Source organism: Mauremys reevesii, linkage group 18 (genome assembly GCF_016161935.1).
Source record: "Mauremys reevesii isolate NIE-2019 linkage group 18, ASM1616193v1, whole genome shotgun sequence".
NCBI lineage: Eukaryota > Metazoa > Chordata > Testudines > Geoemydidae > Mauremys > Mauremys reevesii.
Window position 1 is genome coordinate 9,482,237 of NC_052640.1, and position 26,809 is coordinate 9,509,045.

General features: G+C 43.2%; 1 protein-coding gene across 4 annotated transcripts in view; it reads left to right on the forward strand.

Moving 5' to 3' along the window:
* TMEM132B (transmembrane protein 132B) overlaps nucleotides 1–26,809 on the forward strand; it is a 341,030-nt gene that overhangs the window by 81,855 nt on the left and 232,366 nt on the right. For 3 of the 4 annotated variants that reach the window (XM_039505630.1, XM_039505632.1, XM_039505629.1), the window contains exon 2: nucleotides 14,070–14,958. In XM_039505630.1, the coding sequence (XP_039361564.1) occupies nucleotides 14,093–14,958 (866 nt within the window). In that variant the 5' untranslated portion in view covers nucleotides 14,070–14,092. Of the gene's footprint in view, nucleotides 1–10,128; nucleotides 10,275–14,069; nucleotides 14,959–26,809 lie in introns of all 4 variants that reach the window. The other variant, XM_039505631.1, reaches the window with a different exon arrangement.

The following is a 26,809-nucleotide window of genomic DNA, read 5'->3' on the forward strand; positions in this document are numbered from 1 at the left end:
GTTCAGCACCTCCCCTCATACTTCTCCAAGCTCGCATTACTATGCAAGATGTTCTCATTTTAATGGGAAAAAGTAATTAGACTCTTGCCAAATGAAATTAGTCCTCAGTCACCCTGACTTTGTGCTGCAAATCTTTGCTCTGCCCCTTGGACTTTGTCAGTTTGAAACTGTAAACTCCAGGAGTCACATGGACCAAAAATAAGGGTGATGCTCTATCAGGCTCTATCCACAAAACCAATTGCCCACTCTTGCTGCCACAATGATATTGTGCTTGCAGTTGATTGTGAAGATCTTCATAATAAGACACTCTCTCTTCTTTCTGGCACGCTATGATCAGCTGGGAAACTTAAATTGTAATCATTACACTCCAGAGTCAATATCCAGTGAGAGATATGAGAGGAGTTCTCACCTCTCTCCATTACTGTTTCAGGCTCTCTGCAAACGGAAGCAGATTTCATTGCATCAGTTTACGCCTGGTCTACAGTGTTAATTATAAGGTCTAGTGTTTTTTTATTACTCTATTTTTAAATGAAAGCTTAAATTCTGTAGCACAAGATGCAGTCATCAGTGAGCAGGGTGGGCGGGGGAAGAGTACTGGCTTGCTGAGCCACCAGAAACCACCACATTTCACCCCCCTCTCCCCCAGTAAACTATTTTGCACTGAATATGCTGTTTTTTGGCATGCCTCTAAGCTGCTGTGCCCAATGGTGGAGCTAAGTATTAATCCTTATTCCAAACAAGTGGCTGTCCCATTTGAAGGCTCAGTCGTGCTATTTAGGTACAACTCATGCTGAGGGAGGTTTGGCGCTAGGCAGGAGTTCTGCTTGTGCTTTCTGAAGCTCAGTGTCTGCGCCTGTGGTCCTTCCAAGGGTAAAGGAAAGCCTTCTCTGCACACTCCATCACCTATGCCATTGCTTTGCCTGTTCCTCAGCCTTTTGGGGTGCTCGCACTTTATGGAAGGTGGGGAATGTGATTGTCTTGCTGCTGTGCAGGGTGCAAAATGTGTGTGTGTGTGTGTGTGTGTGAGATCCTTTTTGTCCTCTCCTGTCTCCAGGTACCAGGGCACAGTCTGGCCCTTAATCAAGTTTATTTAAAATGCTATTTAATTTATAATAATAATTAACAACAACATCTCTGTAATTCAGTTGATTCAACTGACGAATTGGTGACCTTTCACCTCTATGTTAACAATTCTAATCGTAATTGACAGGGCAATTTCTTGGTTGCTCTCCTATGAGATAAGCAGAGAACACTAGCCAGAAGCAATCTGTGACTTTTTAACCACCATATCAACACCTCCTAACTGTAACTGAAATGGCAAGTAGGCCAGCGATCATCCCAACAAAGCGGCTCGAGCAACCCTCATAGTCCCATTAAAGCAACAAAACTCTCGGGGAAACAGTATTGTGCCAGGAAAGCTGCTTTCTCTAGTTATTTCCACCTTGAGTGGCTTCTGCTGTACCGTATGCGCCATTGAGGAGAACTGTGTTCCAGTAATACAGGGATAAACCCAGCGTGTGAGCTCTAAAACCTTAGCTCTCAAAAGAGCTCCCTTGCGTTTGTCAGTGGAGGGAGGAATTAAAGAGGGATGGTGGAAAAATGCTAATCTAAATGTCTCAGTGCATTTCTGCCTGGCTGTTTTGGGGAAAGAGAGAGTGTTTCTAATTTTCAAACAGGCCTCTCTACCCCATGCTTACCACCGTCCCTTTATTAAAAAGTCACCTCTGCTACTTACTGTGTGCCTCATTCCCACGTGACTCACGCATGGAAAAGGCCACTTTCATTTTAATGGGATTTTGTTGGTTTTGACCTATTAGAGTCATAGACTTTAAGGTCAGAAGGGACCATTATGATTGTTTAGTCTGATCTCCTGCACAACGCAGGCCACAGAATCTCACCCACCCACTCCTGTGATTAAGTAACCTGCATCTGAGTTACTGAAGTCCTCAAATCATGGTTTAAAGACTTTGAGGTGCAGAGAATCCTCCAGCAAGTGACCCATACCCCACGCTGCAGAGGAAGGCGAAAAACCCCCAGGGCCTCGGACCAATCTGCCTTGGAGGAAAATTCATTCCCAACCCCAAATATGGTGATCAGCTAAACCCTGAACATGTGAGCAAGACTTACCAGCCAGACACCCAGGAAAGAATTCTCTGTAGTAATTTGGATCCCACCCCATCTAACATCCCATCAGGCATATTTACCGCTAATAGTCAAAGATCAGTTAATTACCAAAATTATTTGGAAAGGAATGCTGCAGGGTTATCAGCTGGTGTTTAGATTAAAAAAACCTGCCTTACTAGCAGTGGCTCGGAAGAATACCAGTGTTTGTACAGCACCTGGCACAATGGGGTCTTGGACCATGACTGGGGCTACTAGGTGCTGCCTCTATACAAATAAAAATAATAGTTGATCATAATTTACATTTGCTGGTTCAACAACTTCTTCTATGAAATGTGTTTTGAATCAATGTTTATAACAAGAAAAACTCTTTGGATAAAAAAATATGTGAGAGCTTCATAAATGGAATACGTGATGGTATAAAAGTTTCATCAGCATGAGTTTGGGATGGGTGCTGGGCACAACTCACAGATAGTGAAACCAGCACAACATGTTTCAGGAAAAGCTATTTTATGAATGTTTTAAAGAGCTTTAAACAATTTTTTTTACTGGGTCTATTTTTTTGTATCACTTGGCCAATAAAACAGGTGCCTTAGTTACCATGTTCCCCACTATACAGGGCTCCCGGGGAGTCATAAAACCTCAAAAATAACGTAGAATTGATTTCTTACACTTACAAACGTCACTGGTTTCATGGCCAGGATCTCAGGGTCTTCCAGAGCATGAAGTGAGTGCACCATCATATAGGAAAGGGGTAATCTCTCCCTCCCAGTGGAATAAAGCTCCCATTTCTAGCCTTGCGGGGATGCTAGATATCCAACTTTGCAAGTGTGACAAACTTAGGTTCAGAAAATCTGCTGATGTAGGACTGAATCTTGCCTGTCTTGGGTTTGGGTGAGGTTAATTTTGGGTAGGGTTAATTTTGAGGGGGAATTCCACATTTGGGAGGGAATTCTATGTTTCTGAGGCTGGTTGACTTAAAAAAGAAGTTTTCCCATGTAGACAAGCCCTCCATCTTTGGGGGTGAATCAGTTGAATGTTCACAATCACGTTATTTATTGCATAGCTCTGCAATTTATCTCCTGACGAGGGTGGGTGTGAGAATCAACAATAGAAACTCCTCTCCCCAGCTAAGCAAGCTGTAGACTAGTATCTTCCTAGACAATGCGCATGCAAATGCAGAATAATGAAGCAGTGACCTACCGAACACAATGAGCAGTTTCCTTAGAGACTATTTACCTTTCCCTGAGTCCAGAGTTCTAATATGGACTAATATGAATCATGTGCCTTGTTTCCTTCTGGTTCTCCAAACTTTTTTAACTGGTAAAGAACCTGAGTTAATCTCTGGGCCTTTTGGGTATTGGATTACAGCTGTGCCTTGCTTCTCCAGTATTACTGCCAACAATGGCGGAACTGGCATGGGATGCTAATCCCGCCGTACCTATTCAATCATCGAAGGGTGCGTATGAAAACAAATTGCTAGCCCAAGTTAAATTTAGATTTATTCAGTCAGAGTTAATTATAATCTTTATTTAGTCTCAAGCGATGCCTTCTTATCATACACTTATTATAGCTGCGAAAATTAATTTTTATTCTACCATAAAGGTGAATGTAATAATCTGGGTTCAGGGAGAGGATTACTTTAATAAGATTTATAGGCAGTCTTTCAACCACTAGGGTTTTATTACAATCTGTAGATGGCCTTGCTCTGTGCACGTGTCTATCAGTATGGGTGACAGTGCCAAATGTCGTACCCGCATACTAACAGTGAATACCAACTCGGAAACTTCCCGGTCCAACTTTGTGTTTTGGTTAAGCAATGCAGGCACAAGAGGTAGTGTGGTGCTAGAAATGATAATTAAACTCTCTTTACTAAACAGGTGGCTGGGCTGTGGGTTTCATCTGCCTGTGTAACTGTTGGATTTTGCACTGAAAAAAAAGCTCAGTAGGCAAAATATTTCTAAGGACACAGATGTTGATTTCATATATTTTTTCATGCCATAGGCGCATTCAGCAAAGATAAGCATGCAATGTAAGAACAAAAACTAAGATGGAGAAAGAGAGACTGGTAAAACAGAGACTGCCCAGATTTTTGGCACTGAAATATGGGTAATAGCGGCTGCCTGACCCTGTAAAGAGAGATACATTAGATACAGACCAAAATCAGAACCAGCTATTTTAAACTTATTGCAGTTTTGGGGTTTTGGATAAAATAGATTTGGTTTTTTTTTTTTGTCCCCTTTGTTGCCTTGGTTTTGCAATGCAAACGCCTGACTAGCAACATTTTGCAATGCCAAAATCAAGACCTGAGCCTATATCCAAAGTAATCATTGCAGACGGGTTAGAGCCCTGTTCAGTTATTTCTATCCTATCAAACTCCAGTTGAAACTAGTGGGAGTTAGGAGGGCTGAGTGGGGTCCTACAGCTTTCCCCCTCCTCCCCATGATGGTATATACAGTGAGTGCTACTGGACGGGTTTTAATTCAGTGTAATGAAAGTCTGCCAGCCCTTCCTAGCTATCTCTTGGAAACTCTTTCAGTATAACTTCTGCCAAAAGTTACTCTATCAGAAGTGGAAGGAATTATTGTATTAGTTTGATGTTTTAAGATTTTTTTTCTCTCTAGTCCCCATGTATTTTACTGTGGAGCTGATTCAAATACACAACAGTTTAAGATTTATTTTTGAGTCAGGCTTGGTCTAGTCTTAAAATTTAGGTCACTATAGCTCTGGCTCTCAGAGGTGTGAAAAATCCACACTCCTGAGTGCTGTAGCTATGCCAACCTAATCCCTGGTTTAGACACCGCTAGGTAGATGGAAGAATGCTTCTGTTGCCCTAGCTACCATCACTTGGAGAGGTGGCATTCCTGCAGAGATTGGAAAACACCCTTCTGTCGCCATAGGTTGTGTTTACACTGTGGAGTTATGCTGGTATAGCTACAGCACCATCACTATGGGGCTACCCCCATAGTGTAGATGTGGCCTGAGTGATGCAGTTTGTACCCTTTGAGGGAAGGATGCTAGTGGAAAGGAAAAGAAGCTTTCAGAAAGCCATTAGGATAAGTCACAGGAACTCCTGTAGAGTAAAATGACATGAATCCCACCACCAGATCTCTCATGGCTATCATATTACATTTATGAATCATGTGGGCGGTGGGGTGGGGGAAAGAGGGAAATACAAGTTGTTGGTATGCTCCCAAGCTCCTTAAATCCTTGTGTAACCCACCCACCCACCTCCTGGGTGTGGTGTTCTGTCCCCCTCTACTGGCACCAAGACCACTTAGAGATTAATGAGCCTGCTACAGCCTTAGCTAAAAGCCAGGTGCTTTTAGCTCATGCAGTAGAGGCTCCTACACTAAGCTCCAGAGGTCCCAGGTTCGATCCCACCCACCGACGACCGGGGTCTGTCAGTGTTACACTTGCACAGCCTGACCTCTTCCCACTCAAGGATATCTCTGCTCACAGTGGGTTATGCAGAGCCTCACAATAAAATCATCCCTCTTCTTTCGTGCTTTGATCAGCAGTGAAATAATTAATGGTGTTAACTGCCAATTGAGGGGAGTGGGAATAATTCACACTTCATTCGTTTAGACCAGGTCTACTCTAGAAAAGGTTTGGCGGTATAGCTATATCAGCAAACTCTCCTAGTGTGAACGCAGTTATACTGGCAAAAACGTGCTTTTGCCATTACAGGTTAAACTAGCTGCTTAGGGAAATAAACTATGCTGGCAAAAACACATTAATGCCAGTATAACTGAATTCACACTAGGGCTTTTGCCACCCCCCTAAGCTCCATTACTATACTGACTTTCTAAATGTTTCTAGTATAGACCTGGCTTATTGTTTCAGGTAGTATGCAGACTTGGGCAGATACCAGATTTATGTTTGGTTGAGATCTGGAATATCTTCTTAACCACAATGACACTTTTTCCCCCCCCTTCTTTTTTTTAAATGAAAGCTTGAATTTTGGAGCACAAGATGGCTGCCAATACTCAATGGTTATATTATTTTAGTTAGGCACTCTACTCTCACAATCACACAATATTTGGTGAAAAAGTACTGTTTGATTATATGACCATGTGTGCACAAAATTTCATCAATAGACTGCTGCAAATTCATGTCAAGATGTGGCTGTCAATGAAATAACTGCGAATGAAATAACCTGCTAAATATAGCTGCTATTTTAGGTATTTGTGCTATACGCACATGGGAATATACTAAACATTTAATAGTTGGAGGACATAAAAGCAAATTAATTAGAAACTAAGGGCTAGATTGTGACCAGCCCTGTGTGGCTGTGGGAGACATCCAAAGAAGCCTTCCACCCAAGTGTGTACTTTTCCCAGGAAGTAGTCACTATCTGGGGGAGTGCTCCTATCTAGTGTCAGTGGCAGTGCTGTCCTCTCAGAAGAGGGAGGACGTGTCTGTGTCCCCCTGTCTGTACACTAGACAGTTGAAGTGGATGGTTGGGGGAAAGCTCAGTGAAAAGGTGTGATGGGGAGCCACACTGACCAGAGTATAACAGGGTTAAAAAAAGAACTAGATAAGTTTATGGACGATAGGTCTATCCATGGCTATTAGCCAGGATGGGGAGGGATGGTGTCCCTAGCCTCTGTTTGCCAGAAGCTGGGAATAGGTGACAGGGGATGGAACACTTCATAATTACCTGTTCTGTTCATTTCCTCTGGGGCATCTGGCATTGGCCACTGTCTGAAGGCAGGATACTGGGCTAGATGGACCTTTGGTCTGACCCAGTATGGCTGTTCTTATGTTCTAGTGGAACCAGAGATCCATGCCCAATGCCGTTATGAGTTCCCGGTGGGGCAGGTTGTCTTGCATACCCCCACTGCAGAGCGGTGGCTTTGCGGCAACAATCAGGCCTAAAGTGTGTTGAGTCTTAGGCTTTGTCTACATGGGGGAAATTGACCAGTATAGCTATTTCAGAAGTGCTCTTCTGGTGTAATTTAGCTGTTCTAGAATACCTCCACCATGTGGACGCTCTGTTCCAAAATAAAAGTGGCTACATTCCAGAATAATGATTTCACTTTGTCACAGGGTTCACCCTCTTGTGCCTGTGCCCTGTGTTGGCTGGTTAAATAAATAGTCCTCATGCCTTCTTCAGTGCTTCACCCTTGTGTCTTTATTTACAGTGCAACAGTGCAACCCCACTTTGTTCCCTCAACAGTTATCCACATTTAGACCCTCCCCAGGGTCTGCTGGCCCACGAGGCCCCCTTCCTTAGGTGGGGAGACAGAGATATAGCCCTGCTGTCTCCTCCCAGGCTAGCCTTCTGCAGGGCCGCCCAGAGGGGGGGGGCAAGAGGGGCAATTTGCCCCAGGCCCCGAGCCCCACAGGGGCCCCCACAAGAATTTTTCGGGGCCCCTGGAGCGGGGTCCCTCACTCGCTCCGGGGGGCCCTGAAAACTCTTGCGGGGGCCGGGCGCAGGAGCTTCTTTGCTCCCGGTCTTCGCCGGCGGGGGGGTCCTTCCACTCTGGGGCGGAAGAACCCCCCACTGGCGAATTACCGCCGAAGACAGAGCGGGACCCACCGCTGACGTGCAGCCCGGTCTTCGGCGGTGAGGGGCGGCCGTTCGCCGGGCCCGCCGCCGCCCAGACCGCGCGGGACCCCACGGTGCCGCCGGGTACCGCGACCGGGCTGCACTTGGCGGGTCCCGCCGGCGGCGGGGTCCCGCCGGGTCTTCGGCGGCGGGTCCCGGAACGGAAGGCCCCCCCCCTCCGCCGAAGACCCCGGGGCCCCGGAATCCTCTGGGCGGCCCTGGCCTTCTGACTGAGCTTTCCTCAGGGCTCTTATAGCCCTCTCATCCTCAGCCCAGCTGTCACTGCTTAGCTCAGTCTATTGCAGTGAGCCAGCCCTCGTTAGGGCCTGCAGCTGGGCCCTCTGCTGGCTGCCGGAACCCCTACACTTGGCCTCCTTACCAAAAAGCAGGGCTTAGCCAGCATTTTAGCAGGGCATTCCAGGGGTTTACCCGGCCCCGTCCTGCCCCACACTTCTAAAGCACAGTATTTCCTTCTGCAATATAGTCACTTTTATTCCAGAATAAAGTCACTCTTCTTGAGGAATAGTCTTGAGGAGAGTTACTGCGGAATCGCTATACTGGTCAATTTCCCTGTATCTACCCTGTATCTAGATAAGCTCCTAATCTTCCAGAAAGCCAGGTGAGCCATTGACCATATCATAATGCAGTGCCAGCAAGTATTACTTGAAGTTATTCCTCTTTCATGTAGCAGAATAGCTGAACGGTCTCAAAACACCCGATCCTGCTCACTTTTGTATTGAAAGGCAAAGCTCCCACTGTCTTCATGAATACGGGATTGGTCCTTCTATTTGCTTTCAGAATAATAACATTTACAAAGCTAAATATTTCAGTATTTTCCCCAGTATCTCTTCCATATCTAGGAGGGCATTGCTCACAAGTTCAGAGCTCAGTTTCTGGCAGGCTTCCATTCGGCTACAGGAGGATTTGCCATTTTTGTTTTATTCTAAGGAGAAATGCGTTTTGACAGACCCTTTTCAAAACAACTTAGATTCATCTATTTACAATGCTGACATTCAGCTGCCATGATCTTACTAATGTTACAGTGGTTGTTTTGCCTGTTAATTAGAATATTATATTAAAAGTCTCTGAAATAGTCTATATGAATTTCATTGGCGTCTATGGTCTGCTTGGGAGCTTCATTTTAATATCTTACCCTCAGCCTGCATGATCTTCCTTTGATGAAACCTTGAGTTGGAGAAAAGACTGATTCTCATTGCTTACTGTGATGTTCAGCTATGAATTTGCTTATGTTTTTACTGTCGTGTTATGTTTCATTATAGCATTGGTTCAGGGTCAAGTGCTTAGCTGGATTTAAAAAAAATAGTCTGGATAATGTAAAAACTAACAACGTGCAAAGAAGGGAGAGCAAATCTTTTTTTAAAGGCGTAAGCTGATCATGGTCAGAGTCATGAAGGACCTTTTCCCCATGCACAGTTGGGAAAGTGCATTAAAAGCATTGCTTCCCCTCCCCCCCCCGGCGCGTCCTCTGATGAATCAGGTATTCATCTTTGCCATGTTGTACCCTGCCTCATGGTCTAGCAATCTGATGTGACAGGGCAAATCCTACTTCCTTACACTGAAGAGCAGAGTATTGTCACAAAAATGAAGGGCCAAGATTTTCACGGCTGACTAGTCACTTGGGGCGCCTCATTTTTTGGGAGACCAACTTGAAACACGGTAAAGGGGCCTGATTTCCAGAAAGTGCTGAGAGCCTGATCCAGAGGTGCTGCCGCGCCCCTCGACTTAAAGTGGTTTCCATTCTATACAGGGTTTTTCAGTTTGGTTCGATGGCTCTCAGCACCCCTACTGTACAGATGGTTCCAGCCCCCCCTCGCCCGGCCCTGTGGAAGAAAATCAATCCCTTTTAAGGCATCTCAGGTTGGGCACCCAAAATCCCAGGTCACTTTTGATTTTGGCCGAATCCTTGTGTGTGGTTTATATGCAGTTCTTTTTTCCCTGGCCCCTCCTCTTCCATTAGTACCACAGTGACGTGACTCTGGCTTTGAAATAGCACCATGCTCTGGGGAAGTTCCCTGCTCCTCTGCTAGTTCTCTCCCACCGTTGCTCTTCTTTGTTTTATTACTTTAAATAGGACCAAATTGTGGTGTTCTCTCCTGCTCTTACTGAAGCTGTCATTTAAAGAACAGGCGATTTTAATAGTTGTTTTGTCGCAACGCCTAAAGCTGGAACAGGGTTCCATTTCTGCCTGCTACTGTAAAGTGATTGATGCTACAGTGCTGAATCTTGGAATTAAAACGGAGGGGTGGGGGCCCATTGTGGTATGAAGTATTTATTTTTAGGTGTTCAGACAGCATCATAAAATGCTGCTCAATTCAGATATCATATTTTGTTTCAGGCTAGTTCTGGGACAAAACCTAGCCCTGTCGACTGGTGTTTATGGCTTCCCGTATAAGCTTTCAGACAAAAATTGTCTCATTTTATTTGAATTATAGCAGGATAGAATCTTCAGCTTCCCACCAATGTGTCAGAAGATGCGCTGACTGCCACCACTCTAATGAAATCAGGGAAGGGGAGAGACGTACCTTTTAAAGTTCCCGTAAATCAATATTTGAGAGAAATAAAACATCTGTGTAAAAAGGTGATTAAAACTTGCTATAATGTAAATGTGAGTATATTTAAGCCTCACATCCTTTTCCAATTTGTCTTTAGTTCCTAGAATTGCACCACTGTCTAAATCTCCCCAGGAATCTGTTTTGTCTTGGGAGAAGGCAAAGTTTAACATCTCTGTTGGAAATCAGAGGATACCTTGCTGCTGTATGTCCTTTGCTTATTATCTGTACAGCTGGATAATCTGATGATGAATGTGACTTTGGAAAAGCATTGCCTTCAGATGCAGCTAGATATATCTTCAGTTAGTTCACTGAAGACACTTGTCTGAAATTTGATTTTTCAGCGAAGAAACAACAACCCTACCCCTCTGCTTTAACAAGAACAAAGTTCACTTGCCGCTACTGAAAGCTGCAATTTCAGTCCCTGCCATGGCCTGTCTTGCTGTGTCAAGGTTCTCTATAAATAGCAGTGCAGTAATGGAGCTGCTAAAATGTTCCTTGGTGACTAGAATAGGCTTTGGAGCTACTGGCCATTTCAAACTTTTTTTTGGAAATTCCTGATATAAATAAGACAGGTCGAATCCTGCAGCATGATCATCGAAGAGCTTTCTCTTTAGGCAAAGGAGTGACAGTATTTATACTGTGGTAGATGGGGTTGGGTCAACCCAAGAAGCACCAACGGGCCCTGAAATGTTTTGTTCTCCCCAGTGCTATAGCAATCGTAGGGCTCTACTGTTGCTACTGCTTGATCTCGTGGTGTTTTCGCTGAACCGTCTTATTAGTTGGCTCTGCGGGTTCCCTGTGCCCACCAGACTGTCCTTGGCATTCCTCCCCCACCTTCTGATGGCTGCCTAGCAATCTCACCCCCTGGCACGACCGACAGACAGCTGCAGGTCCTCTCTTAGGCTAGCCAGCACATGGGGTCATGTGTAGCAGCTGCCTATGTTGCTTCTCCTTGGGTTGGCTGCTTCTCCTTTTCTGCCTGCCTCTCTCGCTCCATCTCACGCTACCTTAGAACCCCTCCAAGTCCTATCCTCTCCCACAGTTCGTTTTGCACCCAGCCTAGCCTATGATTTCTCATAGGAGTTTATTTTCTCCAACCACTGCATGCTTCAGCTACCCCCTTGGTTCACCCCTGGATGAAGAGAACTGAAGAAGTGAAGTGATTAACATGCCTTTTCTCCTCCCAAGAGTGACTGACAATGGAAGAGCTAGAAGGTGACCCTGGCTGTGGTCCCCCACAGGGGTTGTCAGGATCCCCTCTCTCTCTGGCGTGGGCTTCCCTTCTTGTGCATCGTGCATGGAGCTGGGAGGGGATATGCTAGTTTTACCATGGGATATAATCTGTTCTGTGTGTACGGTTAACGTGCCACCGGACTCCTTGTTGTTTTTTGTGGATGCAGACTAACACGGCTACCCCCGATACACTACAGATCACTTTGTCCCAGGAGCAAGAGAGGAACCAGGAACCAGCTTGTGACTCAGTGCCCACGCTGCGAGTGGGAGGTGTGCTTGCAGCACATGCTGGCATAACTGAGCTCATTAAAAATAGCAACACAGCCATGGCAGCATGAGTATGGACTCAGGGTCCGGGTGGGCTAGCCTGTGCTGTTTCCTGTGCCATGGTGGCCACGCTGCTACTTTCAGGAGCTAGTTTGATCAAAGCTAGCTTGGGTATGTCGATGTGTGCTACCGGCGCACCTCCCAACTGCAGTGTAGACGTGTCCTCTGAGTCCCAGTATGGCTCCAGAGCAGCACAACTTCACTGCCTCTTACTTGGAATTTGTAGCAAAGCCACAATTAAACCCATAGTGGTAATATCGCTGCTAAACTGTGTGCAGGAGAGGGGATGCTTTTCATGAATATTGTTTTTTGCTAATGCTTGTTATGATGTTTTTATACTTTCTTGTGCATGCAGGGAAAAAGCAGTTTGGTGACCACATTTAAAAAAAAATATATTTTATAATAAAATGGGGGAGGGATTTAAATAAGCAATAGGAAAAAAAATCAAGCAATCAAAAATAAATGAGTGGAATTTTAAAAGAGAACAAGGATGGAACAAAGTCAAGGGTGAATAGATGAAGAGATTTGCCTTATAACATATCTTCAAGAAATGTAGCCTTGTTAAATACAGAACTTGAAAAGGCAGCTTAAATATTACAGTTTTTATCCGTGCTAAATTTTGGCTGACAGTATCTGAGTCATCTAGCATGTAACAGGTGTAATTGTTGCTGTAGCATTGTGCATCTTCTGTAACCAACAATGACAAACGTTACATTTGCACCCTGAGATTTAGATATAGACTGTAAGAGGTTTGACCTTAGAATCTGTCATTGTTCCTGCTATCTCTTCACATTATGGAACTGCTTTGTATTTAATAAGTTGGATTCTGTTTGTTTTTGGTATGATTCCCAGAGGATCAGCTTTTACTGGACTTTTGCCATAAAATAAAAAAAATGATAGTTTAGAAGACGTGATTTTTTTTTCTTTTCGTTTAGTATTCTAGTCAATTTGGACTATACTTCACTATTCGTTAGAGATGGGCCCGAACTAAGACCTTGCAATCTGTCTCTCCATTTCCCTCTCTTCTCTCCCCCACCCCCGGAATCTTTTGTGGTAGAAAAAAAAATGGAAATAGAGCTGGGTGGAGGATGACCAATCCATTTTCTGACTACTTTCAGGATTTTGACATTTTTTCCTTCCTCATTGGAACAAAACTAAACCCTGTAGAAGGTTTTTGTGAAATGGAATTACACCTCTACCTCGATATAACGCGACCTGATATAACACCAATTCGGATATAACGCGGTAAAGCAGCCCTCCGGGGGGGGTCAGGGCTGCGCATTCTGGCAGATCAAAGCAAGTTCGATATAACACAGTTTCACCTATAACGCGGTAAGATTTTTTGGCTCCCCAGGACAGCGTTATATCGAGGTAGAGGTGTATGTCAAAACATCTGGTTTTTGGAGCAGAAAGAATCAGGCTTCATCTTTCTGTCTGGGGCCCTGAGAGACCATCCCACTGAAACACCCTCAAAATTCATAGGTATCTGTGGAAATATTTTGATTGCAAAGTGTTCCATCAAAAGGCTTCAAACCAGTTCTAAATGGAACCCTTGTCAGAACTGCTCCTGTTCATAGTTTGCAAAACCAAATCAGGACTGATGCAGATTTGCAGTCCCTAAATGGCCTGACTTTTCCTGTTAGAGATGTTGTTGGTCAAAACATAAAACTTTTGTTTTATAAACTGCTAATCCCCCAAAGTGTGGTGCTTTATATACATTGGCGCTAGGGTGACCAGACAGCAACTGTGAAAAATTGGGACGGAGATGGGGGGCGGAATAGGAGCCTATATTAAAAAAACAAACAAACAAACCCAAAAATTGGGACTGTCTCTATAAAATTGGAACATCTGGTCACCCTAATTGGAACTTGGATCTGCAGAACTTATGGGTTTCATTTGGTTGTGCAAAATGAAAATCCAACCAATAAGGTTTTGTAAAATCCAAATGAGAGCCTGGCCTTAAGTCTGCTACTAGTGCCTGATCCAAAACTCACTTTACTTCACTTAGCTTTGGATCAAAGCCTTATGGCAAACTTTATAAGGGGCACTACAGGAGCAATGGAATGTTAAGTATTGGTATGTCAGATCTAATAGTGAGCAATGTTACCTTCATGGTGACAACATGTAAATGCTTTGTAATGGTGACTAACAATAATGATCTATAGTAAATAATTGCTTCTGGGAGGAACTGAAGAAAAATTTTTAAGTAAATATTAGAATTCTTTTTCTGTTTTTCTTTTTCTTTTTCCTTTTGTTTGCAGTGGTGGAAAGCCGAGGAGGAGTCATGGACAGCACACAGAGATTTTCAAACCTGCCGGTATATCTTCCCATGAGCTATCACATCTCCAGTGATGATGTTTCCTTCTTCCTCAAAGAAGCCAATCAAGATATCATGAGGAACTCCAGTTTGCAGGCGAGGGTGGAGTCATTCTTTATATACAAAGCCAAGCAGTCACCTGTACTAAATGCAACTTATGGACCTTTTTCAGTGGAACAAGTTGTTCCCGAGGACCTAATGCTGCCTTCTGCTCCTTTTGGTTTTGCTAATGAATTCACATTTAATTGGAAATTAAAATCACACATAATTGACAGCTCAATATATTCCAACAGACCTAAAGTGCAAGCCTTGTTCTATATCGCTGGAAAGGACTGGGATGACTATGATTCTGCAGAGAGATTGCCCTGTGTGAAGATGTTTGCTTTCCTGGAGACTAGAGAAGCTGTGGCCAGCTGTAGGTTGAAAGGTCATCTAGGATTATGTGTTGCAGAACTGGAATTAGCGCCGAGCTGGTTCAGCTCACCTCCACCATTGGTTTTGGAGCATGAGCAAACAGCAGCCTTTTTGGAAGGCATTACTGTGGAGCTCTTCTATATGATGTATGCAACAGATGGGGAGTGTTCTCCTGAGGATGCAAAATGGGAAAACAACATACATGCAGATCAAGATCATGCGCACGGGGCTTTGCCGCCGATGGAGAGGATTGGTAGCATCATTGTTTATCCAACTCAAGACAAACTAAAACAATCTTCGCTGAGGCTAGATGAGAATGTCATGATCCACTTACCACTCAACCCTGTCAAGGAAGGTGACATAGTAACCTTTCATGTGTCCCTTACCGGTGACTCCCTAGCAGATCAGTTTATATTAAGGTAAGTGATTTTTTTTTAAAAAACTTTATGTATTTAAACAATCCAGCAAACAGGGGCTGAGTGCATCCCAGGTATAGATCCATTGATTTCAGTGGGTGTTTGCCTGAGAAAGGACTTCAAGATTTGGCCTACTGCTTGGGAGAAAATTGTAAGTGTTCTTTAAGCATCTGTGAGTATAATAGGATTTGGCACCTGGAAGCTGACTTTGAAGGCTGTGCCATTAATATTTGTATGACTTTCTTATAAAATGTGTTATTGATTATGACTAGTTTAACTGACTTTGCTTCTACTCATTATACCTCCTGTAGGCCAGCCAGAATGATTGACTATGGCTGTCCACTTTGCTAGAGAAATATTCATAATTGGCATGTCCCACTGCTTTGATGTAGCTTTAATCCACCTACTTTTATAGAACCTATTATCACAGTATCTGAGCATCTCTGAAGTATTTATTTCTTGCTCCTCACAACACTCCCACAGGGAAGGGAAATGTTATCCCCATATTTTTTTACAGATGGGGAACTGAGACACAGGGATTAAGAGTTTGTCCACACTGCCCCGCAGTTCAGATTATGGGGGCGTGAAGAGTGGTGCACACCAAAGTGTTGCGTTGTAAATCCTTGCAGATGCTGCGGGCCTGAATTAAAAGGTTCCTAGTTTGCATTATTGTAGTCTGCAGTCCTAAGTTTGTGCCTGTAGCATCCACTAGGGGGAGTTACAGTGCAGCACTTTGGTATGCAGTGCTATTTACATCCCCTGTAGCCTGAACTGCCTGTAGCATCCACTAGGGGGAGTTACAGTGCAGCACTTTGGTATGCAGTGCTATTTACACCCCCTTAGTCTGAACTGCCTGTAGCATCCACTAAGGGGAGTTACAGTGCAGCACTTTGGTATGCAGTGCTATTTACACCCCCTGTAGTCTGAACTGCCTGTAGCATCCAGTAGGGGGAGTTACAGTGCAGCACTTTGGTATGCAGTGCTATTTACATCTCCTGTAGTCTGAACTGCAGGGCAGTGTAGACTTGCCCAAGGTCACGCTGGAAATGCGTGGCGGAGTCAAGATTTGGAACCAGATTGTCTGAGTCCCAATTCAGTGTTTTAACAACAAGACCAACCATCCTTCCTCCCCTTAGCAGTATTTTATTTATTTTCAAGATCAAATGTTTGCTTGCTTGTGGCATGGCACGTTTCCATTGAACAGCAAAGGAGAAAACTGGAAAAAATTAACCCACCAAAAATATGTTTTTCTTTGTCTGCCTCTCAAAATTGGAATCCGCTTCCTTGTTCTTGACTAGAAATGATTGGAAAACAGAAAATCTATTTGTGAACATTTTAGTGGCAACTTTCCCCCCATTTTTTGGGGGGTGAAACGTAATTCTTGAAATTTTCCAACCATTTTTATTAGTGAATTTCAGTTTTATCTGAGAACTGTTGAGTTGCACAGACCTGATTTCAGGCACTCTTAACCAGCATGAGGGTTAGTGCTGTGTATTTATTGCCATGCCTTGAACTGTTAGTGTTGGTTAAAAGCTACACAGAGACACAACTCGGAGAAATAGGAGCCAGACTTGAGGGCTAGAAAGGCCAAGAGGTAATTGGAAAGTGTCATACTGAGAGAGTGTTAAGCACTAGGGAAAAGAGGAGTTGCAATACACACTGGCAACTTAGACACATTTTTACTTCTCACTTTTAAGTCTAAAAGGTGCGGGTGCTAGGTGACAGAAACATACTATCTGTGACAAAGATGCAAAGTGAATGAATAACAAACCTTATGCCAGCACCTTTCTTCTTCTAAGCACTTTGTCATGCTGTCTGGATTGGCTCACGACTGTGAGTGCCTACCTCAAGGCAGACTGTCAAAAACAGGGCAGACACCCAAACTGGTGGTGTGTTCTATCATTTATATTTCACCAAGCCAGTAACACGTGAACTCCTGGGTCACTATAACACATGGAGTCACAGACAGTCCCCTTAGACTCTCCAGCCTATCTTGCCACCCAGACACTAGACTTAGTGATAAATGGTTGCTTACACCAAAAATCACACTATATTCAGGTTGCTTCCAGTCCCAAGAGACTTACCCCAGATCAATTGGTACCCTAGATCTTACATCGAAGATAATGCCTGTATCCAATCCTGTAATAAACTATCTACAGGTTTATTTAACTGGGAAAAAGAAATGAGTTATTTACAGATTAAAGCAAGTGAACATATTCTCACCAAATGAGTTCTCTAAATCCTCTGAGTCACAGAGTTGTAGTGGTCTGCCAATTCAAAGCGTCTTTTAGGGTGGACTCAGGAGATAACCCCTGAGGATCTCTGGCTTCAGTTTGGTGTCTCTAGTTCTGTCAGAGTTCCAACAGCAAAGAGATGGAAAATTTTCCTGTGACTTCATTCAGCTTCGAAGCCCAAAGGATGAGCTTCCTTGCATGTAGAATTTCCAAGGTGTGATACGGCCATTAACCAATCCTTTGTATTGCAATGTTCCTTGATGGCCCTTCGCAGAGGTGGGGGTAGGGGATAAATGGGGAGAGGACAATTCCCACGTCTGGGTTTGCAAGGTCAGACCAAACATTTTCAGAGTTATAAAGCAAAACTTACATATTTTCTTATGGCCGGGAATACTGACATCACAAGTGAGATTAATGCATGCAGTGACTTACACAATTCATAGTGTCTAAACGCTAAATACATTCTTATAAAACTAATTACCTAACAAACTAACAACCAGGTGAACTGGTCCGGTCTCCAGCTATGAGTTTGTTAGTTCTTAGCTCGTGTCTGCAGTCTTGGCAAGAGCTGGCACCTGGTGTGCTAGCATCACACACTTTACAAACATGAATTAAACATTTAAACATAATGTAACATCCATATTATTATGAAACATGGATATTGCAGTCAGAATTAGTCAGTGCCTATTGTACAAACACAGTGAGTGACTGTTCCCAGGTTGCTAGGGTAAAAATGTCTAATAGATATAAATTCTCATGCTTCAGGGCCTACAACAACCCTTATGCTTATGGTCAGGAAGAAACTTCCCATAAGAGCAAGTTATTCTGTAATTGTTCAGTTTTGGGTTTCTTGCATCTTCCTCTGATGCATACAGTACTGGTTAATCATCAGTGATGGAGACAGGATACTGGACTACATGGACCAATGTCATGATGTTGGATGGCAGTTCCTATGTTCCCATGAATCTGCTCAAACCATGGGAGATATGGAGGAGCTGAATCAAAGAGATTTAAGTAATTTGCCCAAGATTGCAGTGGGAGTCCATGTTAGTTAGCACTGAGATTCTTGGATCTCAGTTTGGTCTTCTAGGCTGAATACCAAAGTGGAAACTCCCCAAGGAATTAGATACTACTCAAAATCTTGTCTGGCAAGTCATTTCTTTCATTATGTTTGTAAGTAAAAAAAACAGTGGGTGCTTTATTTCAAGAAGCTAGATGCTAAAGATAAGAGTGAGAATGCAGATCTGTTACCTGCTCACTGATGCTGCTGGGTGGAAAGAGCAGAGGCAGTTGTTGCTCTGAGTGTTTCAAACGACATTCACTCTTTGCCTGTGGAGAATTTATTCAACTAAAGTTTATACAGTTAGCAGGGAATTATGCTGAGGGAAATAAAATCACTATAGCTCCTACATCTAATTTATAGCAGTTTTCCTCTGTAGGCTCTCCCTGTTTTTCAGACCATTAGTAATGTCCATAAAAACCCAGAAGGTTATTATACCTAGAGTTTCTGTGTGTTTTCACCAGAGAAAAATATATTGAAGTGAATATGTTTGCCTTGGGGAAATATGTTTTTGCCCAGTATAACCGATTGTTTTAAATCGTGTCTGTTATAAGTGGAGTGTAATGTATTCCATTCTGGCTCATATGAGACTATCGATCAAAATCAAATCATTCTTAAGATTTTCACTGTGATGCAAACTTCATTGATATGATTGTATGCAAACAGAATGGATGTGTGCAATTTTATGTGCCTCTTTAGTATTTCATACACTGTGGTGTGCAGTGTTTTATTTTGTGCTGAATTTTGTACTAGTAAATACTGTATTTCAGTCCATAAAAAGAATCCAATTCTGCCTTTTGGGGTGAAATATTGGGATCTTAACCTAGCTCTCAAATTACAAAGCTTAACAGCTTCTTGGCAAATGGTGAGGAAAACAAATAGTAATTTGATGATGGACACTGTTTTTTGCAACAGCATCAAGAAAGTGGTTCAGGGAATGTACCTGTATTAGAAAGCACTCAAAATATATCCGTTATACCGAAACAGAATGTTAACCAATTCCAACCTGGAAAACTCAAACCTTTGTTATCTTGCAAATGGCACCTAAATTTCTATTGACGTTGTAGACTCAAGTTGCCAACCCAAGCTCCTGTATCAACATGTACAAATTTTATGTTTTTTTCCGATGAACGTGTCCCATTAAGAAGTTCGTGTTTGAAAGCCGGTCTCTGTGTGTCCAACAACAATTTCTTTTCCACACAGATCGATACTGGAATAACTATTCACTTTTTAAACCTGCTCCCATTTATTAATGGTAGCCTCCATCTTGAGTGGGATGCAAGTGGAAAGTGAGCTGGAGAGAGACAACATACTGCTTTCAATCATTCACCAGTCAAATATAGTGGTGTTCTTTTATGTTACGGATGCTATATCTGAGTAATAGGAATAACCGATGGCTTTGTAATAGTCCCTTAATAAACAGAATTTAAGATTGATTAAAGGCTTCAGCTTTGCTTTGACCACTAATCAGTCTCCGAAGACATTTTATTGCTTTGTATTCTGCAAAGCAGACTATGGAGGTTGTCTGACTTGAAGACAGACAGAGACATATCCACGCAAACTGCCAGAGTCGTGTTGAACCCCAGAAAGCACAGGACTTTGGAAGTTAGGCTTGAACGCCATCTGTTAGCCTATTGCCTTGGGTTCTGTAGCAAGTTTTCTATGCAAAATGTTGCTGGTGCTGTGCCCGTCCCGTAGTGGTGACGTGGTCTTGTTCCATATCGTTGGTGAGAGCCTCCTTAGCGATGCACAATTGCATGTGATTCAGCTGCTGCAAAACTTCTACGTAGGAATAACTTTAAAATCAAGATTGACTTTGTTTTAAAACAGGAATTATTTGGGGGTAAATTCTGTGACCTATAATATACAGGCGGTCGGACTAGATGATCCCAGTGCTCCCTTCTGGAGATTGTTAACATTAAGCAGTTTGGAGAACCCTGCAAAGCTAGTACAAAAATTATAGGACGGATTCTCTCTTCTGATGCACGTGACTCCTATGGATATTTTCTTTACTAACATAAGTTTATGATTATTATATACTAATCCATGTATATTACTTAATATATACAAAGTGACGGGAAAAGAAGGAAACGATGAAGGAGCAAGGGGAAAAAATCTGTTTCCTTTTGTTTAAAAAAAAAAAGTCTCCTGATATAAATGTAGAAGTTGTATAAAAATGAGAGAGGATAGAATGATTCTTACTTGACTGAAAAGACAGATGTCTCATCAAATAGATGCAGCTGGGGATGGTTTAACATTGCTTTCCTGGAGTGTACAGTTCTTTTAACTCTATCTTGGGACAGTAAAGACATTTTGAAAGAAAAATGAAAATATTTTTGTGTCAAAGAAGAGCATTTAGTGGAGTAATGGATAATCACTTCTTGTTTATGAGAAAAGAAGGCATGACTTTGTTTATAAAAACATGCAGCGTGTCGGTGCTATTTTCCAAGTCTGTTTTAACTGTGAATAAGAATATAGAAATAAAGCAATGCTGAGAACTAACAGTTCATGGCTAAAAGGTAGGGTTGTTAACATACATTACATGTGCCTGATATGAATGACCCGTCATTCTTTAATCCTCTGTCAGAATGGAAACCGAGACTGGAGATATTCCAATAATAATGAAGGGACAGATATCATGTAATGAATCCTATACTAGATAAATGAAACATGCTGTAGGTGGGATGCAATCATCACCATGCTTAAGAGGAATGGCAGGAATATACAGAAGCCTAAGCAGCCTAAAGGAAAGGGATTATACACCTTTTTTCTCTGCCGCACTCTGCATATTGCAGAAGTGAAAATTACTTTTTGATTTTGGATGAATTAGTACAAGGTGAAATACAGGCATGTTAGCTTTTACTAATCACTCTGACTAGCAGAACGGATATGAAGAATTTATATTAATAAACATAAATCCATACAGATGAAGGTAAATGTCTGCCTACTAAGGGGAGAAAAATCACACAGGACATTAAAATAGACTTTACAAGACTTCTTTGTTAATAATGAAAGCTCTGTAGAGACATGAATGGTAAGAGGCAGTCTCCTGCCAAGAGCAAAAAGGAAAAACAAAACAGGTTTTAGACCTTGGAATACACTGGAAACAAGAGAACACAGAATATTGGGAACACAGCATGGCTGAGTAGCGAGAACATGCTGAACACGGCCTTCGTCATTTAAAATGAAATCATTCTGAATCAGGTAGCAAGGCGGGAACATGTTGGCTGCACAACTAAAATGACTGCTTATTAAAGCCCAAGAAATAACGTTAGTATAAAAATCCATCACAAGTCGAGTGGGGGGTGGAGGGAAGGACCCTTCTCAAATTAATCAGACAGTTCTCTCTATTAACAAATAATCACAAAATTAAATTATTACTGGAGACCCATTATGGCATATATGGGAATACTCGAAAAAAAATTCTAAAAAACTTAAGATACAGTCAGTCAATATTGACACAAATTCTATCCCGATGAGAGACGCGTGAGTGCACCTGCGTGTGCACGCCATACAAAACAACTATATTAAAAGAACATCATTAAGGTTGTAAAGTCAAGATAGGAATTGCCAGGATTAAGGTTGACTGACGCCGTCTTTAATTGCACCATATGCTATTTTTACACAGGACCACTGCCGTGTTCAGTGCACAGGATGGATGGTGCTTGCTTAATGAAGAGTTATTCTCACTATTTTGCCTTCTCTTCGTTGTTCAGCATCTGGCCTGGTGCCTTATTACTGAGCATTGTTCAAAACCTGCTCTGAAGACAATTATTTGCTCATGGGGTTTTTCTGTGGAGCTCATCACCGCCTGTAGAGGAGTGACTCACAGATTTTTCACATTTTCCAGATGGGGCGTTTACGTACAGAGATATTAAGATCAAAAGTTTCCACTAATTTTGTCTGCCCAATTTGAGAGGTCTAGGACTTGTATACGTAGCATTATATGGCACTTTCTGTGTTTAAAGGTTCAAAGAGGGGAGGGATAGCTCAGTGGTTTGAGCATTGGCCTGCTAAACCCAGGGTTATGAATTCAATCCTTGAGGGGGCCGTTTATGGATCTGGGGCAAAAAATTGTTAGGGACAGTACTTGGTCCTGCTGCAAGGGCAGGAGACTGGATTCAATGACCTTTCAAGGTCCCTTCTAGTTCTCTGAGCTAGGTATATCTCCTATTGACTTTGGTTGCAGCTGTGAGTGCTCAGCACTCCTGCAAATCAGACCCCAGGGTCTCAATCAGGCACCCAGAAAATGAGGAACACACAATTAGTGACCCCCTGTGAAAAATTTAGTTTATGTGACTTGCTCAGTGTCACACAGGATCTCTATGGCAGGGATTGGGATAAAATCCAGGGCAGCAGTGGACTGCCTAGGACACCGTCCTTTCTCTTCCTTCAGTCCCCTGCCTCATGCACTCCACCCCTTCCAACACCTGTAAGAAATGAGGCAGGGGTCCTACAGCCAACAGCCTCCTTTACTTTGCAATCCTGTATCCCCAGAGCAGGTTCTTTCTGTGCATTGAATAAGACAGGGTCCTGTGGGGGAAAAATAATGTAATCCTATTGTTAAAGACTGCGTCATAATGCACACACATACGGGCTGTGAATTGAAGTTGCACAGACAATCTTAATTCTGGCATTTCCGAACTTTTGAGTGCTTGACTTTTGCAGTTTTAATATTCTTTTAATATGTTTTTTTTGTGTGCAACTTCCGAGGTGTTTAGAAAAGCAAATGAGAAAACAAAAATCCCATTATGTAGCATCATATAGACACCAACATGATTCATCAGCAGGGCTGGAACCTTTAGATCCCCTTCACAGACTTCTGGTACTTGAGCTAATTGAGTAACTCATAGCAATAGAAGGTTGTCATCCCCTCTGTGGACTGGCACTAGGGATGGAGACATCTGCTGCCAGTGGGTTTGAGATTTTCTTTCTGATTTGGAAGGAACAAGAAGAACATTCAGGAATTGTTCAGTTCCATTCTGAATGGGAGGTGTGTTGGTGGGACTTGGGGGACCTCTCCTCTCTGTTACCCAAATTTGAACTTATCTGCCTCATCCACTCTCCTCCCCATTCCCACTACTGCCTTTTTCTCCCCCCCAGGTTCCTGTTCCCAGTCCATTCTTCTCCCTACCCACCTCCTGCTCAGGCTCCTTATCCCATTCCTCCCCTCCTCTCCTGTCTCCAGTCTCCAGTCAGTCAGTCAGTCCCCCCCCCCCCCCAGTTCCTCTCCAAATCTCTCTTCCCTGCCCCCACCCACCACCTTTAATTCTTTCTCCTCTCCCAGTGAGTCCAGGTCTTCCCCTTTCCCCCATCTTCTAGGATCTTAATGTCCTCACACAGCCCTAGCCTGTTGGTGCCCAGACCCTCTCTCCTTGCTCAGCCAATCCCAGTTTCTCCCTCTCCCTGGCCTTGCCAGATTCCTTGTCCCACTGTATTCCTTTCCCTTCCTCTTGTCCAGTTTTGTCCCCTCTGCGTTCAGTTCAAATGGCTTCTTCCTCCAGGCTGCCTGCGTGCCACTGTGGCGTCACTGAAAGCGTGGGAGGGACAGGCTCTCTGCTCCCAGTTACAATGCCTGGCCCCACCCAGACTGGAGCAGCCATTACAGAGACAATATTTCTGAGCCCCCTGCAGCCCTGGGCTGGAGCAGTCTCAGTTGCTTTCTGGGAATGGCGCATGCAGAGTCTGGTCCAGCTGTAGTAGCTGTGAGAGGCTCGAGCACGCTCAGTGAGGATGGAACCTTTGAAGAATTTAGCTGCTAAAATCTAAGTAGTCTCTGCTGAGCATGTGCAAACTGTGATTTTTTTTGAAAGGCTTATAACTTGGCCAAATTTGGGCAGATTTTCTTGGGGACAGCAAACGCACATCTCTGACACAAAAGCCAACCCCTACTCATTTTCACAAGAGGTTGCTATACTTTTTAAACATGGGCAAAATGAAATGGTTTCCCCCCGCCCTAGATTTGTTCTCTGAAATGGCTGAAACCATTTACTGACATTTTTCAAAAAAAAATTCTGCTTGAGGCAGGCACCCAAGATGGAAAACTTTTAGCCTGAAGAATTAAAGTATGGCAAAGTGTAAGCAATTGAAAACAGGGCCTTATAATGGAAAGTGTCAGGTAACCATGATAAATTGCACAACCATCATCATCAAACATGCATAGTCCATGAAGGACCATTGTGCCAGCCAGGGTGACCACGACTGATGACATTGCATAGGTCATTCCTAGATCTGGCTCAATCTTGTGATTCCACGAATCTCTGGGGCGGCCCTGCTGGGGGTGCCAGGTAGGACCCCTTTGCGTGTCGCTGGAGACTTTGAGAGCATGGTATGTTAGTGGTTTTTTTTATCCTTTCTGATGACATAGTGGTACTACCAGCCCCTCCCATAATATATCATGATATACAATGGTGTTGCATGGAAACATAGACTACATGATGATGTGGGCATAAAGAATTGAAGCCTGATCTTGTGGCCATTGAAGTCAATGATGATGCTCTTGCTATTTTCAGGGGTAAGAATTCAAACCCTTTATCAGCATAATTTGAGGATAGATATATTACAACAAAGCATTTTTACCCACTCCCTGTGTAGTCTTTTATTGCCACATGATGTACTGGAGCCTGTATTTTAGACATGTTATAGAGAATTTCTTAAATAATTTATTAGAGGTTGTGGGTTTTTTTTGCTATCCTCTTTGTAAAGTCAGTCTCCCTCACCACTGAGGGTGGTGGTGGTGGTGGAATTCTAAAAACTTCTGAAAATGACCTGAAATAGCTTTTTCTAAACATAAGACAGTACTAAATGCTTAAATAACGATAGCTGTCCAAACGAGGATAAATGACCCGGTTAATTCCATAAAATCGCAAAGGACTCACAATGCCACAGCTAGCAAAGCCATTTAATGGCATTTTAGATAAAGGGCAATGACCTGCTACAATGAGTAGGGCAGCAATCACTCTTCATATGAAAAACAGGCAGCATAGCAGCAAGAGGCTGATTTCACTATTGAGTAACTGGTATGAAAGAGTCTCAGAAATAACCACAATGCGATCACAATGAAGTAATACTAACTGCAATAAAACTCTCTCTGTCTGACTTCTGTCCTGCAAAAGGCAAAAGCACCAGAATCTCACTGGTTTATGCAGATACAACGCTTCCCATCTTGTTGTTCAGGTGCATATTCTATAGGAAGGAAGCCTATCTGTGCCTAAGTTTTCCCTTTGTAAAATTAGGGTTAAGAGCACTTCCTTATCTCACGGGGAAGGATAAACACATGAAAAGACTGAGGCCGTCTGAGTACCCAAGGAAGATAGACATTTTATATGAAATAACTTAGTATACTGCATATGCATCTAGATACATAACTGTAGAATGGAAAGAAAAAAAAATGATGTACGGAAATTTAAAGGCAACCCACATATAAGCTGGCACCTCGTGTACAGATTGCATTAGAGATAGATAAGTGGGGCCAGGCATAATCAGTTGCAGTGCATCTCATACAATGTATCAGACGTTGGACTCTGAAGCACTTAGTTTTACATCTGAGTAGCAAACTAATGGAAAAACAAGATTTAGAACAGAAGCACTGACAACCTCTTGTCTACACTGGTGTTAGCAGGAGCTGTTATAATCAACAAACAAGGGGAAAATGTGAAAAACGTTTCCAGTATATTTGGAAGGTGCCAATATACCCTATGGCTTGACACAAATTTATCCTTGTTGACAGTAATGGAATGAGATTTTACATTTCTAAGTAGTTGGGATTTTACAAGCCCATTCTCAGGCCTATCCTTCTCTTCCCAAGTTTCAGCATGACAGCTCCGGCTAATTATCTCCAGCCAGCTTCTGCGTAACTTGATATTTTGTTTCAAAACGTGTAAAGATCTGGGGAGCGATGTCAGATGTGGCATAGTGCACATCACGGAAAGCATAGTGCAGATGTGGCATAGTGCACATCACGGAAAGCATACTGAGGGGGAACGCATGAGAGTCCGTTAAAAGGCTCAGGAGGCATTTTGCTTTCTAAAGCATTGTAGTTGTAAGCGTAGGCTGGGGTGCTGTGATGAGGGTGCATAGTGCTGCAGTGTGACACGCAGCTAAGAACCTAGAGGGAGGGAGATGACTACATGATTGGCTCGATTCTTTGGTCCAGGAAGTTCCCACTGTTCTGGTTAAGTGAAGTGAACTTAGACTGGTTGAAGATTCCTCATGGGGTGTCTTCTCCTCTGGCTGCTTCCTTCTTCCCTGGAGCGGTGGGGAGGGGAGAATGGATATGTCTGGGCAGGAAGGGGAGGCAGGGAGTAGGTTAGGGTGCAGTGGAGCAAGACTTTGCTGCTATTGATTCTCTACTGGGGGAAGGTCTTTCACCAGCCCTGTAAGTTACAGCTGCCTCTCTGAAGTTTACGTTGTGGCCAATCAGCTGAGAATCAGGGAACCATGTCCAGCTCACTGAACCACCTTCCTTTTCCACTTGGCCCATGTGTTGCTTTGCTCAGCCACAGTCGAGAACTGAGCCTGACTAGTTGAGGCCCTGATTCAGCAAAGTACTTAAGCATGT